The 18,750-nt window shown below is 61.6% G+C and overlaps 2 protein-coding genes across 2 annotated transcripts; one reads left to right on the top strand and one right to left on the bottom strand.

The window, feature by feature from the left end:
• Window positions 1-7,171: 7,171 nt before the first annotated feature.
• KCNJ9 (potassium inwardly rectifying channel subfamily J member 9) lies at window positions 7,172-9,933 on the top strand. The gene is made up of 2 exons (XM_032233884.1): window positions 7,172-8,345; window positions 8,641-9,933. Exons 1-2 carry the CDS (start codon window positions 7,412-7,414, stop codon window positions 8,946-8,948), a joined length of 1,242 nt encoding a protein of 413 aa, XP_032089775.1. The 5' UTR covers window positions 7,172-7,411; the 3' UTR covers window positions 8,949-9,933.
• A 755-nt stretch (window positions 9,934-10,688) lies between these two features.
• Window positions 10,689-17,468, bottom strand: IGSF8 (immunoglobulin superfamily member 8). The gene is made up of 7 exons (XM_032233868.1): window positions 17,333-17,468; window positions 15,900-16,277; window positions 15,144-15,608; window positions 14,410-14,835; window positions 12,241-12,645; window positions 11,957-12,093; window positions 10,689-11,708 (listed from the first exon to the last, which is right to left on the bottom strand). Exons 1-6 carry the CDS (start codon window positions 17,385-17,387, stop codon window positions 11,978-11,980), a joined length of 1,845 nt encoding a protein of 614 aa, XP_032089759.1. The 5' UTR covers window positions 17,388-17,468; the 3' UTR covers window positions 10,689-11,708; window positions 11,957-11,977.
• Window positions 17,469-18,750: the final 1,282 nt, after the last annotated feature.

Below are 18,750 nucleotides of genomic sequence, written 5' to 3' on the forward strand. Positions count from 1 at the left end.
TCCCAAAGATTGCCTTCCGCCTGGGACTCCGGCTGCAAAATGAAGGGCCTGGTGCCGTCTTTCGAGCAGCCGGAGTTGTCCGAGAGACGGATTCCGGAGGGGAGCCAAGGGACGGCACCGGGCCTCTCTGCTGGACCAGGGGAACCGAGGGGTCCTCGGCCTCCTTCTTAAGTCTTCGGGCAGCTTCTCCCCACCCCCCTGGTTGCATCTGAGGCAGAGGAGGGCCTCCTGAGGGCTGGGGAACCAAGGCTGCAGCCCCTTCCTCGCCTTCAGCAAACGTGGTTAAAGGGTAAACTGGGAGGGCTTGAAAGGCTTGTGCTGCAGAATCCTTTCTCCCTCCAGGGCAGCTGTGGGGCACCCAGAACAAGCAGCAGCTTGTTAAAACTTGTGTTGGGGTTTGGAGGGCTCTGGCGGGGAAGAGGGTCCCCCAGGCAAGTGGGGCAAGGCCAGCCAGCCTCCCTGGACCTCTTCGCCAAGGCTGGTATGGACCACCTTCCGGACGGCTCTCCCTTGGCTTCCCAGCCACTCTCGCAGCCACACTGTGGAACTTTAGCAGCCTGGGATAACCATTCCCATCATGCTCAGCTGCCCAGGAGGGGAGGGAAACGTGGGCCGAGGCTCCCCACTGGACCTCTGCAGGCAGCAGATATTGGAAACCGCCAAGCTCAGTTGCCCAGGATCCGGCCAGGCTGATGGGGAGGAGGTGGGATTGGGGGGGGGGGGGGGTGAAAGCATTTGACTGTTTGGTAAGAAGAGCAGGCAGGACAGAAGGCCCATTGTCTGCCCCCCAGGAGAAGGCCTGAATGGGGCTTCCAAGAGACAAAAACCGCTTTGAGAAGGCCAGCTCGTTAGTATGCGAGGGGGAACCACGGCCTTCTCTTCCCTTGGCTCCCCTTCCCTCCCCTCCTGGCCACCCCAATGGGCAGGAGTCCTGCCACCGGAGCTCCCCGGGCCGTGCTCGTGGCACCCCCCCCCCCTGGGATTCACCTGTTCTGACCCCCAGCTCAGTGCCAGCACAGGGGGCACAGCCGGGCCCTTGCCACCTGCGTCTCTCTGCTTGCCAAGTGTGATGGGGGGGGGGGGTTGGACTCCCCCCTGCAGGAGGGCCAGGAAGAGCCAAGCTGGCAACCCACATTTCTCCCTTTCTCTTCAGCTCAGCTCCAGACTCCTCTGGCCGTCTCCGCTGCTCCCTCGGAGTTGGGGGCTTCTGGGCTGGGGCCGGCTGAGCCACGGGATCATTTCCACAGAGCTCCCACAATATCCCTTTAGTGGTCCCTAAAGTCAGGCAGGGAACCCACAAAAAGACCCCCAAGAGCTTCACCTCTTTTTGGTCGGAAAGAACATTTACACTCGGACGCAGGAAACCTGGGAGGTCCCGGCCTTGGCATCCCTGCTCTGCCCGCCACCACCCTTGCCCTGGCGAAGCGACATGAAGGGATGAACTGCCCGGAGGCCACGGAATTGGGCCAAGGAAAAGGTCTCGGACTCCCCTGGGAATGCGGACAGGGAAAGCAGGAGAGACCTCGGGGGAGGCAGAGGGGGAGCGGAGAGAGACGTTTCCTAGAACCCCAAGTCTGGTTATCAGAGGAGACGTCCAGGCGTTTCAGGAAGATCCGCCGGGCAGTGAGTGACTGTGGCCCACCTGGAGGGTTCCTGGCTGGGCAGGGCAGGCCAAGGGGGTCAGTGCACCCCTCAGGCAGGAGTGTGGGGCCCAAAGAGCTTCCAATTGCCTCGACTGCCCTGCCTGCTTTCCCTCAAGGCCTCCTTCTCCCTCCAGCCCCCCAACGCTCCTGGTTTCCCCAGCCCCCCTCGCCTTCCACAAAGGGTCCCAGGCCGGGAGTTCAGCCCCGAAACTTCTCCTTTCGGCACCCATGGAGGCTTTTGGTCTCCTGCTTTTGGGGAAGCCCAGGAACCCTCCTCTTCCCATCCGCCCCCAGGCAGAGAACTGGGGCGGTGGGATTCCCTTGGGGTCTCCCCCTGGAACATCCCACATCCATGCAACCGTCTCCCTCGCTGAGGGGGATCCGAGACTTGCCGACAGAAGCAGAGAAAGGAGAGCCGTTTGTCCCCGGAGGAGAGCCAAGGCAGGCAGAAGCGGCTACCACCCTCTGGGGCAGGTGCCTTCTGTGCTCTTCTGCAGGGTGTCCCCAGCCCCATCACCTGCTGGGACTCCCGGAGGGGCCCCTTAGCAACCCCCTCCCCTCGCCTGCTGCCTCACCCCGTCAGATATGCCAGCAAGAGGGGCCCCGGCCCAGTGGGGGCACCGAACCCTCCTGCCCACGTCCCAGGTGGGAGAGCCTTACCTTGAGCTCGGAGAAGACGCCTTGGGCTGCAAACCTTTGCTTGGAGAGGACCTTCCCTCAGCGCCCACCTGGCCAGGAAGGCGTCCGCTCCCCTGTTTTCCAAACCTTCCCCGGGCGAAGCTTCTCCCCACAGGGCTGGAGAGGCTGCAAGGCTGCGCAGACCGGCGTGTGGGGGGGCGAAGAGAGGTGAGGCACTTCCACCATCAAATCAGCGTCGTCCAGGTCTGCAAGGCTGAGCCTCCCCCATGGATTTTATGCCTCCTTTTCCCCCTCTCGGCAGCTGACAAAAGTTTGTTCAACTTCAAGTGAATGAAAGGATTATTTTTTTAAAGGAGGGGGCAGCCGAGGGAGGCGACTGACGTCCTCAGCCGGCCTATCAGAAGGGAGCCTTGCCAGGAATTGTGGAGAATGGAGAAGCAGGAGGAGGAGGAGGAGGAAAAGCGGAGAGTGCAGAAGAAAGGGAAAAGGGGGCAGAAAGAGAGAGAGAGGGGAGGGAGGACTTGGCCATGGGCCGGAGGGGGAGGGAGGAGGGGCCCCCCCTGGAGAAGCCGGGGGGGGGGTGTTTGTTAAAGTTTTAGTAGAAAGTTAATGAGCTGGAAATCAAGGCTCTCCGTCCAGGCGAAGGGTCAGAAGGCAAGGCGGGCAGGTGGCTGTGGCCAGGCAGGGCAACAGGAGGAGGAAGCGGGCAGCAGGGCAGCCGGAGGGGCCCGTAGGTTCTAAAGGCCACTCGCCTTCTGTCCGCAGGGGTCACTCATCTCCCTCCAGGCCTCATTGCTGGGGGTGACCCTGAGCAGACGGCCGCCCCACAGGATGGGTACCTGTGTCTGAGCACTTTGGGTCAATTCGGGTAGAGCTCTGCTCGCTTCTCCGTCCTGTTCCCCCACCCCACCTCCAGGGGGGAGAGGAGCTGAACTTGCCTGGGAGCCCACTCCCCGCGTGCAGCCCCTGCCCCGACGTGGATGAAGTCCCCCGCAGGCTCCCCCAGAGTGAGCAGGGACGTCAGAGAAGGCCCCACAAGGGAGTTCAGGGACTGGAGCCGAAATCTGCCGGAAGGAGTCTGGGGTCCCCCTGGAAGCCACATTCAGGGGCTACAAGTCCTCTGGCTGCCTAATCTGGAGCAGAGCCCCCACCCCACCCAGGGGGGGGGGGGCACTGCGTTGACCGGAGGCTGCAGATCTCAGCGCCTGGCAGCCCTTCCAGGCCCTCAGCCAGTTCCTGCGCCCCCTGCCTGTCAAGCAGGGAACTGCTGGGGTGAAACTTCCCTGTTTTCTTTTCTCCTTCTAGGAAATGAAGCTACTGAGCCGGTTCCTTTCTTCCCAAGTCCCTCTGGGCCTTCCTTCAGGGGACACCCCTCCTCCTCCTCCTCCCCCTTTCAAAATCCCCTCGCTTCTACGCTGAATCCGCTTCTTCTTCCTCTTTGCTTTCAGATTATGCTGGTACCACTGGAAAAAATGTCAAGCAGGAAACGGGCCGGGGGGAGTGGGGGGTTTCGGCATAGCAGGCCCCATGGAGCAGAAGCCCTCGGACCTGAGCGGGTCTGGGACCCCGGGAACCACCAAGCCGGCCCCACTGGCGCACCAAGCCAAGAGCCGAGACAGAAGCTGGGCTTCCTTGGAGAGGAGGCAGCTGGGGTGTTCCTGATGTGTTTCTCATGGGATCTGTTTGCTGCTATCACTGGTATCCCTTGCCAGCTTCTCTCGTGGGTTCTGCCCATCTTGCAACCGGATGAGTCTATTCTCTGCCTAACAGGCGCCGCTGGCCTCACCCCTCCTTCCCTCCCTCCCTCGCTCTGCACAGCACCAGAGACCCTTTGGGTGTTCGGGGAGAATCGAGAGCTTTCTCTTCCATAGGAAACGTTTTCAGCAAAGGCAGCGCAGGATCCTGGGTGTGGCCGTCGCCCTCCTGAACAGCCCTGTGAACAGGAACCACACACTCCCAGCGCCTCTGCTTCAAATGGGGTCTTTGGGAAGAAGCGAAAGGAGGAGGGAAAGCATCCTTCCTTTCTCCTGAATGCTTTCTCCACTTCTCAGGCAAGCCCTCCTCTGTGGGAAGACCCAGCACTCTCCTACCCAGGCATCCACTGGGCCCAACTCCCCTCCGTCCTTTCAGGATGAGCCCAGGCCGACTAGGAGCTGCAGGGCCTCCTCCTCTTCAGCAAGGGCCCCTAAGGGCTGTGTCCCCCAGGGTTTGGGCAATGGGCCCTCAAACTGCCCAGCCTCCCCTCGGGAGAGGCAAGATTTCAGCTGAGGATCACTGGTTTGGGTCAAAAGTTGGCATCACTTCCAATGCGGATCAACCCTCCTTCTTTTCTTGGTGAGGGTCCTGCAAGGAAGATTCTCCCCCTCCCCCAGGTCTCCCACCTGAGCTGGGGGTGGGTGAGGGAAGGCTGCAGTCAGGAAAGGCCCAGGGGTTAGGGAGGAACATCCGTTTCCCAGACACATCTGGATGCTTCTGGAGCTCGGAATCTCATCTCCCCAGATCAACAAATAAAAAAAAATGAACTGAAAAGGCACAGGAGGTGAATCAGCTGCCTCTTTCTCTTCCTTTCCTTGCATGGCTGGCAGGAGGCTACGCCAGCTGATGATTATGTCAGTTGTAATCCATCAGCCCCGCAGGGACCATCCGCTGGGAAGCATGGGTTTGGGAGTGTACCCGAGACCATCAATCGCCAGCGAGGACCCTGCTCCCCTCCGTTGCCTGCTGGCTGAGGGTTCTGTGCGCCGCAGGTTTTCACGCGCATCCCCGTGCAATTCAGCATCCCAGCCGGAGGACGTCCAGAGCAGTTGCCTTGGTGACGGCAGGGAAGAAAGGGCGCCTGGGAAGGGGGTAGATGACACACATCAGGAGGGAGGGAGAGGAAGAGAGCAATCGGGCTCGGAGCTGAGCTAAATTTAGGAGGAAGCCAAAGAGGAGGAGGAGGAGCAGCGGGAGCGGGAGGAGGAAGCGGGCCCGGGCGTCTGGGTCTGGGCTTCACCCCCGGCCAGGGATGTCCTGCGGGCAGCGGACGAGATGAGTGTGCGAGGCGGATCCGCTACAATCGCCCAGTCCGGAGCGCAGAGCCGTTTCAGCACCACCAGGTGAGAACAGCTCCGGCCCAGGGCTGGCACCGCCCTGGAGGGGGGAGGCTGGGGTCCCCGGCGGCTCTGCCCAAGCGGGGGGGGGGGCTTGCCTGCCTGTCCTTCCTGCTCCGGGGGCTTCTGAGGCCCCCCGATTCCCCTGAGCCGTCTTTTCAGGAATGGGGGCAGCGCTGAGTTCTGGCACCTTCTGGTGCCTCCTTCCTGTTGGATAGGCCTCCTTGGGGCAATTTTGGGAAGGGGGTTTGAATAGATCCCTTGTTATTAGCCTAAAAGGGGTGTTGGGCTTGCCAAAGGGCCCTGTCGGAAGAGGAAAAGCAAAGGCTGTGCTCTCTATGAACTTTGCCAGGCATTATTTTCCCTGTGGACCTCAAGACGGTTATTACTATCCGTCTTATTTCCTAATAAAAACATCCTTTATTTCCTAATAAAAACATCCTTTATTTCCTAATAAAAACATCAGACCAGCTCAGGAGCCGGGCAGCCTCCGGAGCCAGAGAGAGGTAGATCCTGCTAGGAGGCCGGTCTGACTGCTGATGGGACCTGCAGGCTCGGCTCAGCACAGGGCTCCTCCTGGGGGCTGAGTGCGTGGGACCCCTGCGGGCCAGTAGGACCCCCACCTAGGGCCTGTAGGGGAGAATAAGGTGCCTCAGCTAACCTCCGCCTTCCCTTTTGGCCCACGAGGGAATGGATGGGACCGGGAGGGCAGAAAGACCAGGGGCCTTGAGGTTGGGGGCCCTGCAGAGCAGCCAGAGTGCCCCCTCACCCGTGAAAAGACAATTCTGCCCCCTTTCTCTGACAGGGCATGTGGCCTGGGAGTAGGGAGGCCTGTCACTCAGCAAGTTTACACCTGCCAACTCACTCCGTGCCCTCGGGGGAGAAAGGGGGAGATAAATAGGGCTTCATGAAGGTGCCCCCCCCTCCGGTCCAGGAAAAATGGAAACGGACCTCACTAGAGCAGAGAACAGGCCCTTCTCCCCACGGCAGCCACGCAGGCTCTCTTCTGCTGCCCCTGAACAATAGGAGGAAACCCTTTGCAGGCCGCCTGTCCCTCCTCCTTCAGGCCGACTGCAGCCCCAGAGTTCCACCTTGCCCATCGCAACAGCATTGGCCTCTTTCTCCTCCTCTGGGGCTTTGCCCGGTTTCCACTTGATGCCCGAGAGGCCGATGGGCCCATCCAGCATCTGTGCCCAGCAGAGTCCCTAGATGAGCTGAATTGGAGGAGGGAGGAAACCCCTTTGCCCCTGCCACACGCCCAGCCCTCTCGCCTTCTCGCCACCGGGACCTTTCAGGCCGGCTCAGGGCTCCCTCCCCTCCCAAGGAAACAGCCTGGAGAATATCGACTGGGGAGGAGGGGGACCTTTGCTTCCACCGTGTGGGCACTGTTTAAAAATAACCCGCCTCTTAATTGGAGGAGGCCATCTGGGTAGTTTCTCGGCTGCTGGGGGTGCCCTCCGCCCCCCCTTCTCCTACTTGCCTGGCAGGAAGTGTGGCGGCAAGGGCCGGCCCTGCAGCAGAGCAGCCTAGCCGGCTCCCATGAGACAAGAGAGCAAACCTTCCCTTGCAGGATTGGCTCCTTGCTCGGCCCCCTCTCTGGACTCCCAAACCATCCCCAGGTTCTGAAATGCTCAGCAAAGGGGCCCGGAAGGGCCGTGTGCAGGTGAAGGGTGGGGGCTGCGCTCTGTTTGCACCTGTGCAAAGGCACCGCCTGTGCTCAGCCGATGAGTCAGTGTTTTGCACAAACCCAGAGCGTCTGTTTCCAAGGGCAAAGTTCACCCCACAGACACGCAGAAGCCTCCTGAGAAGGTGGCCCAATTCTCCAGCTCTGCTGCCCCAGCGGGCGCCCTCCAAAGAGGGTCACCGCCCCTCTTTCCACCCCCCAACCAGCCCAGCCATGGGCTTTAGGACTCCCCAAAGCAGCTTAGGAAGGCTCAGTTTCACCCCAGGGATTCTTTCTCTTCCTCCCTGCCGCCCTCCTCACTCCGGGCTCCGGCCGGCCTTTCCTTGCAGATCTGGAGGCTGCCCAGCGCTACGATGGCCAAAGACAACCCGGCTTTCGCTGCCGTCCCCAAGACCCCCGTCTCTGAGGGCAAAGCGCCCCTTTCCTCACAGCCGGTCAAGTCGGCGGCCTTGCGGCGCCTGGGCGAGGGCCCCGAGAAGGCCGAGAAGAAGCGCGGGCGCCAGCGCTACGTGGAGAAGGACGGCAAGTGCAACGTCCAGCACGGGAATGTGCGGGAGACTTACCGCTACCTGACCGACATATTCACCACTCTGGTGGACCTGAAGTGGCGCTTCAGCCTGCTGGTCTTCATCCTGGCCTACGCAGTCACCTGGCTCTTCTTCGGCCTCATCTGGTGGTTCATCGCCTACTGCCGGGGGGACCTGGACCACCTGGGGGACGACGCCTGGACCCCCTGCGTCAACAACCTCAACGGCTTCGTCTCGGCCTTCCTCTTCTCCATCGAGACCGAGACCACCATCGGCTACGGGCACCGCGTCATCACCGACAAGTGCCCCGAGGGCATCGTGCTGCTGCTGCTGCAGGCCATCCTGGGCTCCATGGTGAACGCCTTCATGGTGGGCTGCATGTTCGTCAAGATCTCCCAGCCCAACAAGCGGGCGGAGACCCTGGTCTTTTCCTCCCACGCCGTCATCTCGCTGCGGGACGACCACCTCTGCCTGATGTTCCGGGTAGGGGACCTGCGCAACTCCCACATCGTGGAGGCCTCCATCCGGGCCAAGCTGATCAAGTCCAAGCAGACCCAGGAAGGGGAGTTCATCCCCCTCAACCAGACGGACCTCAGCGTGGGCTTCGAGACGGGTGACGACCGCCTCTTCCTCGTCTCCCCACTGATCATCAGCCACGAGATCAACGAGCAGAGCCCCTTCTGGGAGGTCTCCAAGGAGCAGCTGCGGAAGGACGAGTTTGAGATCGTGGTCATCCTGGAAGGGATGGTGGAGGCCACAGGTAGGTCGGTGGGCGGGGGCTGTGGCGGGGGTCTCCAGGCTGCCCACTTCAGGGAAGGCGCTGTGGTTTGGTTTCCCCACCAGCCACTCCTAGCCACGTGCCTGTGACGGTCGTGTGTCGCCCGTTTTCCCGCTGAATTCATGCCCTCCATCAAGAGGCCTCTGGATGGGTGTCAAGAGAAGCGTCCTCCCCAGTGGGATCAGGAGAGCGGAATTAGGATTAGAAATTAACGTCTATGAACTGGTGGCTCCCCCTGCTCCCCCTACCCACCCAAATGTCCCCCCTTCCCCTGCAGGGATGACGTGCCAAGCCCGGAGCTCCTACCTGGTGGATGAGGTCCTGTGGGGACATCGCTTCATGTCGGTCCTCAGCTTGGAGGACGGGTTTTACGAGGTGGATTACAACAGCTTCCACCAGACCTTCGAGGTGCCCACGCCCAGCTGCAGCGCCCGGGAGATGGCAGAGGCGGCAGCTCGCATGGACGCCCACCTGTACTGGTCCATCCCCAGCCGGCTGGACGAGAAGGTGGAGGAGGGGACGGAGAAGGGGGAGAAGGAGAGGAACGGGAACCTCACTGGCACCGAGAACGAGTCCAAGGTCTAAGGGACCGCCGGACGGGCAGAGCGAGCCAGGGAGCCTGGGCTGTGGCAGAAGGCGCCCAGAGGGGGCAGGGGAGCCGTCTGGGCAAGTGGGACCCTCCGGCCGGTTTGACCTTGGGGGTTATCAGCACGGACTCTGCGAGACCCAACCGAGAAGCTGTTCCTGAAAGCGCCCGTGGGCAGGAAGCTGGCAACCGAAGCCATCGGGAGGCAACGTGGAACTGGAAGCCACATTCCATGGGGGCCCAGACCCATTGCTAGGAAAGAGGAGGGGAGCGGGGGGGGGGGGTCTCCACAGATGGGCCCTGGTGGTTTTCTCAGCACGGAGATTGAGGGGGCTTTGGCCCTTCCTACTTCCTGGGCTTCCCAGCTGAGCCCCGAGCGCAGGGGGTCTCCCATGCAAGCCCCAGCCGCATCTGACCCTGCTTAGCTTCCCCAGCTCAAATGGGGGAAGAGACTCTCGGGGCAACAAGGGATCAGCCTGGGGGGCAACTGGGGAACAAGGAGGAAAGGTGCCAAGTTGGGGGGCTGCACAAACAAGAAGGCAGTGAAGACGATCGGTCAGGACCATGAACGCCCTGCCTGCTCTCCCCCCCCCAAAAAAACCTGCTCAGCTCCCCCCACCCTCCCTGGAGACGGTGCAGTTTTCAAATGGGCATTTTTGCACAATTTAGGCTCCCTTTTTAAAAAGCGCTCCAGAGTTTGCTTTGGGCATGCCAAAGGCCACGGAGACCTCCGGGGGGATGTAGGGAGAACTGCAGAGGCCGGAGCCCTGGGGGTGGGGGCTGAAACTCTCCTTGGCCAGAGTTGGGGAGGGCCCTCCAAAGAGGCCGTTTCGGTTAGTGGATTTTCTCCACCCCGCATGACTGGCTGCTTCCCCCGCAGGACAAGAAAATGGGGGGGGGGTGTTGATTTATGATATGGACTCAGAGATATGTCGGCATTCCATATTTTGAAATAAACCTGACTAGGTGAGTTGTGCAACCAAGGATTTCTGTGTCTGCATATATTTGCACATGAAACTCAAAAGCTCAAACGGGTCACCCAGAAGGTTTGGAGCGCATAAAATAGGCACAAGGGTGGCATTTTTTGGGGGGGGGTCTTGTATCTTGAAGACTCAGGTGAGCCTATGAGACCTGGAACAGATTTTACTTTCAAATTCTTACCCACCATCCCACTCCCATTCCTAAGAGGCCCTCAAGGGGCCTTTATCCCTTTTTCTCTCCAGGAGCCCAAAGCAGCTGAGATCCTGGTTTACGGGAGAGTTTATGCTGGAAAACGGGGGGGGGGGGGGAGCATTTCTTAAATGCCAGTCAAGCTTTCTGAGCAGCCTTTCACAGCTGCGGTTTCCCTGCCCTGCAGCGCCCCCTCTTGCTCCTGGCCAGGGAAGGGTAGTGCAGCTCCTCCAAGGCCCCCCCCCCCCCCCAGAGCAAGACAGATCAGGCCAAACAGCCACGATGGGGCCAAAGTTGGGGAGTCCCCCCCCCATGCCCCCAAAGCCCTTGCAAGCCAATTCTAGGCCCAGAGGATTCCATCACCTCCCTCATGTGAACAAATGGCGGCCCAGGGAGTCCAACTCACTTCGGGTCTCCCCCACCCCCACCCCAGTGCCCTCTTGCTGCCCAGGAGCTCAACTCCCATAGTTCCCGGCCAGCCTGTTTAGAAGCTGCCTCCCTGCCCTGATCTGCCAGGTCTTGTGGCTTCTGGGGCTTCAGAAAACTCGAGAGAAAACTCGGAGAGACTCTGCGGTTCACATTTTTATTAAAATCCCATTTGGCTCCATGAAGATTATTTTCAAGTTTGAGGGCTTCTCCCCTGCCTGGATTGGGAGGCCCCGGGTTGAATTTGAGCACCATCAAATGCTGGCTGGGTGTGTGTGGGGGGGGGTCTCACCCTCTTCTGGCTGGGTGGCAAAGGGCAGAGGTGCTTGGACAGAAGATTCCCCCTAGGATGCCAGGAGCCCAAAGCCACCCTCTCTGGACGGGCACTGAGTGGTGGGCACAGCCAGGCCTCCCCTGCTGGCAACGGAATGAGGAAGGGGAGTCAAAGGAGGGCCCCCTGCTTGCATGCACACACTCACACAACACAAATGACTTAAAGAGGACTAGCGTCCTTCGAGGGCACCGCTGCTTGGCTGCAAAAGTCCAGAGGTGCCTGCTGGGACTGAGTCCTTGGGACGCTTGCAGAAACAGCCCCCCTGGCTGGAAACAGCCCAGCTGCTGACAGAGAGCTGCTCTTCTTCGAAAGAGACGTTGTCTGCTCTGCTCCGGCCCTTCTGCTGGGCAGCCCCCGCGGTGGCCGGTCCCCCTGCTGGGCTGCAGCCTCCTTCTACGGCATCTCCCTGTGCCTGTCAGGGACTCCGGCAGCAGCCTTGGCACCCGGAAACCAAGGGAAGCCAGGGGAGGGTGAGGCTCAGGTCCTCGGGAGGCCAGGCGTGGGACGGAAGGGTGCCCGATCCCTCAAGGGTCCATTTGGCACAATCCGGGTGTTGGGAGACGGGCGTCCACATTTGCCCTCCAGGGGAGTCTCCAGGGGGCAGCCGTGCTCCGCCAGAGTCCCAACCGCCAGGAGACGCGGCCGCCTTGATGAGCAGGAAGCAGCGACCAATGTCACCCAGAAGAGCAGCAGCAAAAGGGTCTGCAGATGGAGGGGAGGGGGGAGGGGAAGTGCGCCCCCACCTGCCCTCGGGCAAAATGGACAGCGGCACAGAGCAGAGAGATTCGGCTGAGGAGAAACCATCTTGGTGACTAGCAAGATTGCAAAGCTACGGAGGAAACACAGACAGAAGACCTGGGTCAAACAGATCGGACCCTCGGGGGGGGGAGTGGTGACCAGCTGAGGCCCTCCTGAATTTCCTTCTGCGGCCCCCCCCCCCCAGAAAGCAGCCTCTGGCAACACCCCTGCAAGCGTCTTCGGAAGCCAGGGAAGGACTTTTGCTTTAGCCCTTCGGCTGCCCCCTACAGATGGCCCTGCCACAACTGATCAAGACCCCCCCAAGGGAGACCTGCTCACCTCTGGCCTCCCGGCCGGTGTTCACCTCTTGCGCAGCCTGGCCATGAAGCAGCAGGTGACCGAGACCAGGATGGAGACCCCCAGGAGGAGGGCGCTGGAGATGCCGACCGCCAGAGGGATGAGCAGGGTGTCCATGGCTGAGGAAACAAGGGCAGGAAGGGCATCAGCCCTCAAAAGGGGGGGAGGGGGGCAGAGGCTGCCTCTTCCAGCAGGGGAGGGGTCGAGGGGAGGCGGGGCCCCAGGCGGGGGAGGACTCGGGGCCAAAACGGCCTGGCTCTACTCACCCAGGGGATACGGGTACACAGTGACCACGTTGGACTTTGCCGAAGCCGCCTGGTACCAGCTGCGGTCAGGGGAGCGCACCCAGGCAGTCACGGCGCAATAGTAGCCCCCTTCATCAGATGGCTGGACCGCGTGCAGACGCATGCGGTGGCTCTGCGGCCCCACTTTATCCACGCTCAGGGCCCCTCCGGACGGCGTCTTCTCCAGCTGCGCCACCCCCTCGCGGTCCACAGAGGCCAGGAGGACCCCGAGCGGGGGGGAGTCCGGCTGGGGCAGCTCTGCCCACCAGCTGAGGGCCAGGTGGACGTCCTGAGCCGATTCCACGGAGACGTTGCACCGGAGGTCGGCTGTGCTGCCGCGGTGGAGGGTGGGCCAGGGCAGCCATGCGACGGCCCCCAGCACCACCGCTGTGGGGAGAAGGAGGCAGCCTGAGGAGGGGGCGGGAAGGAGCCCCTCCCACCGGCACAAGAGCTCAGCATTCCTAAAAGGCTGAGAATTTCAGCTGGGAAAGAGGCAGATTTAAGAGATTGATGGCATTAATTATCATGCATGTAATTATGGGATGGCAGGCAGCGCTGAGAAGATGAATGGCTTGTGGGGAACCTTTCCGCCTTCTCATTCCCTCCGTCAAGGCAGGTAAAGACCCCTTTCCTACCTCAGCTAGGAAGGCTGTTTTCTTTCACTGGAATCCAGGAAACAGGGAACAAAATGCAGAAGCCGAGACACGTCCATGCTAATCCCCTGAATCTGAGTGGTGGGTGGAGTGGGGGGGGTCTCCTGCTTGGCCCAGAGTGCTTCTAAAACCCTTTTGAGGGGCCACAAGGCCCAAACAGCAGCAATACCTAACTAGGGAGTTCTTTACGGGGCACAAACAGGAATCCTTGCAAAGAGAGACTTGCTAGAAACCATACAAAGTAAATTCCTGCCAGCCACCTTAGCTGCACCCAAAGGAACCCCAAATGCCCGGTTAGGAATTGAGACAGGCATGCCTCAAATTCAGGTAAGAGCCTGGAAGATGATGGTCATTCATTGGCTTAAAATGCATTTCTTTCCAGAGGGACTGTCCCCACTAGCGTTGACGGACAATTTCCCCTCCCCCTGGAAACAGGCAACTGATCACAAGCTGGGCTCTTATGGGCTCTCACCGTTACTCTCAATCTCCCTGGTCTTTGACCAAGCAAAGCAAGTAGTAATTAATGGAATGAGGGACGTGGAGTTCCAGGAAGAACTAAATAGGTTGCCTCTCCACAGCAGGGACAGAACCAAACAGGGAGTGCGGGAAGAGATCTAAAGACCTGATCTTCCCAAAACAAAGAATAGCTTTCTTCAGAGCCAGATTTAACGTTCTCCCTTCCGCACTCCTCCGGGGCAGGTATAAGAGAACACCTCTAGCAGAACAGGTTTGTATATGTGGTAAAGGAGAAGTGGAAGATAACGCAAATGTTCTGTTACACTGCCAGCTATTCAGAGCTTGTAGGTCTGCACATATCCTCCCCTTATTAGAGAGATTGCCAGGGGGGGCAGAGAATTTTTATCTAGGCTTCCTCCTCCAGGACACTAACCCGGTTACCACGTCTGCAATGGCAAAGTTCTGTGCGGCTGCAGTGTCCATAGGAAAAAACATTGGCTACAGAAGTATAGTGGTCATCTGGTACCAATTATCTGGACATACCTTTAACAATCTTTGGGCCATTATGTTATTATCCACTTTTAATGTCAATACTTTTTAATTATATTTTAATGTTAGTATTCTTTAATATAGTGTAAAAACTAATGTGTATTGCTGGTCTTTGACCGTAATAAAGATTTTACTTACCTAACTAGGGAGCAGCGGCCCATGGAGGCCTCTGGAATGTGGCAGGTTATTATTATGATCCGTCCCCCTTTTCTGATTGGATCGGCTCAAATTATGGTTAATTACTGTGGAGTTATTTAAGCCTTCTGCCATGTTCCAGAGGATCTACGGGCTCTGGGAGAATCTGATCTCTGGAGATCCCAGCCAGGGAGGAAGCCGGAATGGCTCAACCGCGGCATCAAATCCGGGACCTTTGCGCAACTCCTGGGAAGAGCCTCTTCAAGGGACAGAGAAGAACCCCGCTGGCCCTCCCGTGTCCCTGCCCCCAAAGGCCACGGGGCCCACATGAGCCCGGTAGGGGAAGAGGAAGGGCTACCTTGGGACTTGACCTCCACGCTGATCACCTCGGACCTCAGGGTGGCCAACGGATGAAACTCTGCGCTCAGAGACCGCGAAAAGACCTGAACCTCGCAGCGGTACGAGCCCACGTCCGCCGGCTGGGCCGACTCGATCCGCAGCAGGAAAGCGCCCAGAGGGGAGGCCAGCTTCTGCAGGGAGACGTGCCTCCTGCCCACGTTGCGGTTGGCGTAGTTCTGGCCCAGGACAAGCCCTCCGCTGCCCTCCAGCCGGGCGACGAGATGCCCATCCCCGTCAGCCTCCTTCCTCAGCTCCCAGCTGACGGCCAAGGCCACATGGGGCAGGAGGAGGACGGCGGCCCCGGAGACGTTGCAGAAGAGCTCCAGGGAGTCTCCGGGGCTCAGCAGGGCTCTGGGGGGGCCGGCAGACACCGAGAGCTGGCTCACTGGAAGCAAAGCACAGGGAGGAGAGAGGCTCAGGTGCTTGGAGGTGGGGGGTCCCGGATGCCTCCCTGTCCGTGACTGTCCCACGTGCGCCCCGCCCCACCGATCAGCTCCCCATGGTACCCGCAGAGCAGGATGGCCTCGAGGCCCAACAAGCAGAGTGGAGGGAAGGGGGGGGACATCTGGTGCCAATTCTGAGGCTGGGAGACCAAGGGATGAGGAGGGATGCCCAGCAGGACCCCTTGAGAGAGAACGAGTGGCCCCTTGGGAAATGAGGAAGGCTACAAAGGGGTCTTTGGGGCAGACCCACCTATGCTCTGAACGGAGACATCGGCCAGCGCCACTCGCTTCTCAGTGATCTGCTGCCAGCTGCCATCAGGATCCTGGATCCACTCCCCGGCGGCGCAGTGATAGGTCCCGGAGTCCTCTGGCCTGAGCCGGTCCAGCGCCATCTGGTACTTCCAGTCGCCCAGCTTGACCAGGGAGAGCTCCCGGGCCTGGCGCCGCTGGGCAAAACGCCCGGTTGACTCCAGGGCAAAGTCCCGCCGCAGCCCGATCACCTCCTGCTGCAGCCGGGGACTGCCGGGCGCGGAGACGGTGAAGGAGGCCGAGAGGTGGGTGTGTTGCTGGGTCCCGCTGGCCACGGAGCAGGTCAGCAGCAGGTCCTGGCTCTCCAGAAGCACCATCTGGGCAGGGGGAGGAGCCCCCCGGCCCAAGAGAGGGGGCTTTGCAGCAGAGGGAGGGGCAGCGGAGACAGAGAGCTGGTCGGGGATAACTGCGGGGGGGGGGGAGGATGGGGGGGGGCAGAAGGAAAGGGGTCAGTTCCACAGAGCCAGGGCTGGGACCCCCTTCCCACCATCCCTCTTCCCAACCCTTCATTCCTCCCAAGGGAAACCTAGCAGGCAGTCCACGGTCGGTTCCCGGGGGCTGGGCCCTGCCCCACACACCTTGGGGGGGCGGCAATGCAGGGAGGGGGGCAGAGGAAAGAGGCTGCTGGCTCCTCCCTCTGGTGGGGCTGGACGGCCATGGCCAAGACTCTCCCCCAGCATTGAGAGGGCAGGCGTACCTCTGACCTCCACCTTAGCACTGTAGCTGCCCTGGTACTTGGAGTCGGTGGTGGGCGTGTAGCACTCGTAGACCCCCGTGTCCTCCATCCGGACCGCCCTGACACGCAGCTCCACAGCATCGCCCCGAAGGCGCAGGATGGAGACGTTGCCAGCCTGCACCCGGGCCCCAAAAACCGCGTAAGGGAAGTTGGGGTCCCGCGTGCTGACCATGCCGATGGAGATGTCGGGAGCCGACGGGCGATACAGGAACCACTCAAACTGCTGCAGAGAAGGACCCTCGAACTCGGAGACGTTGCAGGGAATGGCCAGGGTGGCGCCTTCCACGCGGTACAAGGGCCCCGGGGGCAGCTGGACCTTCCTGGCACCGCCGAGCTGGGCTGTGCGGGCAACAGAGGCGGGTCAGCCAAGTGGCTCCGGGGCTCGGATCCGAGGGACAGACGGGCAGAGCAAAGGAGGCCCAGGGCCTCGGGTGAGGAGGAGGGCGCCCTTCCCACCATGCTGGGACCCTTCCAAGGGCCTGGGGGGGGGGGCGGGGGGGGCTTTGCAAACTGCACATCAACCTGAGAAGAGCCCTAGAAATTCTTTGCCGGGATGGAGGCTGGTTGATGCAAAACTCTCCCCAAAGGTAAAAAAAGCTTCAGGAAAACCCTCTGGCCTTCACTGCCTTTTGCAGGACTGCTGCTGCTGCACAGGGAGGTTCTACTAGAGACACCCTGGGAAACAACTGGGGGGCTGAGCCCACATCTGGTCAGCCAGGGAACAGCCCCCCCTGCCCCCCACAAGGCCTCCCTCCAGTCAATGGAAAGCAAAGGGCCTAATCTGGTAACAGCCTCACTAAGGGCAACCACTCCTCCTCCGGGGAGCCTGGGAGAGCAGCAGGTGCCAAGGGCCCTTCCCTGGAGCCGCCTCCCTCCCCTGGCAACTGGGCAAGCGCTGGTATACGGGGCCTCCAGCAGGAGAGGCTCCGCTTATTTCCTAGGCTTCCACGCAGCCCGCTTCCTCCTGCAGGGAAGGGGACTCGGGCGCTGCAGGGGGGCCGCCAGCGGCAAAGTCACAGCTGGACCGGGCAGTGGAAGGAAACCCCCCCCTTCCCCAGCAGGCAAGGAGGGACGTGTGCCTGGCCGCCGGACTCCTGGGCTGCAGCGGGGAGGCCCGGGGGAGGAAGTGGGTCAGCCGATCGCGGTCTGGGAGAGGCGCCCATCTGCTGCCCGCTGGCAGCCCTCCAAAGCCCCGGATCTCAGCCGGGAAGACTCGGCCTCCCCGGCATCGCATTCAAAGGCCGGGACGCCCCGCAGGGCAGGGAAAGCAGCCGCGCGATTCCGAAACCCGGAGGGGAGGCGCCCCCCGCCCTTCCCGCCGGCCAAAGTCGCGCGCGCGCCTGCCCGCCCCGCAGGGTCCCCCCGCGGCGCCCCCGCCCGCCCCTTCCACGCACCGGCCAGCGGGAGGAGGAGGAGGAGGAGGAGGAGGCGGCGGCTGGGAGCATCCATGGCTGCCCGGGGAGCCGCGCGCGCAACGGTTCTTTCCCGGCGCGGCTGGGGCGGCGGCTGGCTTCGCCCGGGAGGAGACGCGGGGCTGGGCTGGCTCCGCCTCCGCCGCTGCCTCCGCCTCCGCCTCCTCCGCAGCCGAGAGCCGGTCGCGCGCGCCCGCGGAGCTGTCCGGAGAGCCCGGCGCTCTGCGCGTGTCCCGGCGCCGCGCCCGCCTTCCCTTTCCCTGCGGGGCAGAGGGCCAAGGCGGGTCCTGCGGCGGGGAAGGTGGGGTACGGAGTTTGGGGGAGCCTCCTGAGCGCTGCAGCGGCCCCCGCGACCCCCGGGGGGCGCCAGACGCCGTCGCAAAGGCAGCGCCCCTCCCGCAGGAAGCAGCGACCCCGGCCAGGCTACTCAGAAATCCAGGGGGACCCCAAGCAGATGAAGGCGGGCGGCGGCCGAAGGAGGGACGGAAGGGCGAAGGGGCCCCGGTCAGCGGCGCCCTCAAAGGGCTGCGGATTGGAGGACGAACTGCCGGCCGGAACTTTTGCCTGTGGAACTCACGGCCTCAAGGTGTGACTGTGGCCGCCAGCCGAGCCGCAAAGACGAAAGGAACCGGTGTTCAGAGGGACTCTGCCTGTCAGCCCCCAGCAGCCCTGCTTGGCTCCCCCCGAGAGGATGGGCTAGAGGGAGGACTTGCTCCCTTTCTCCCGCAGCCCCCACGGAGCTTCGGCCTTGGAATCAGGCTGGCAAAGAGAGACCTCGAACGCCTCTCTCCTTCACAACAACCCTGCGAGGGAGGGAATGTCAAAACTGCCCAACAGGAGTCTGGCCCAGACCAGGAGAAATTCCCCTGCTGCCCCTGTGGGGTCATTGCCAGCAGCAGCAGCACCCAGACTGGCTTCCTTGGCTTGTGGGGGGGGAGACCCTGGACCCACCAGAAGGTCAGAGCCCCCCCCCACCTCTTGCAGAGGGTCTCTTTGGAGAGAGAACCCAATTGGCTCTCTCTGGAAAGGGAGGGACGGGGAGAGAACCGTTCCCACAGCTGGGGCTGAGAGCACGGACAACACACTTGCACACACACACACACACACACACACACACACACAGAGGGGCCTGTGGGGCGGGGTCTCCCAGGTCCCTTCCCTGTGGTGGACTTGGCGCTCTTTCACAGCAGCTTTTATTTACACAGCTTGGGAAGAGGAGGGGGGGTGGAGGGACCAGCCCCCCTCCCAAGGCATTCTTTCCTCTCCAGCTCCCCCCCCCCCCCCGCAGCCAGCCTGCAGCCTCTGCGTTTCCCAGGTTGCAGGAGGGAAGGGCCAAGCCCCCCCCCCCCACGTTCCCTTGACGATGGGAAGAGCTTGCCTGCCAAAGACAGGGCGGCTGA

Source organism: Thamnophis elegans, chromosome 17 (assembly GCF_009769535.1).
Source record: "Thamnophis elegans isolate rThaEle1 chromosome 17, rThaEle1.pri, whole genome shotgun sequence".
NCBI lineage: Eukaryota > Metazoa > Chordata > Lepidosauria > Squamata > Colubridae > Thamnophis > Thamnophis elegans.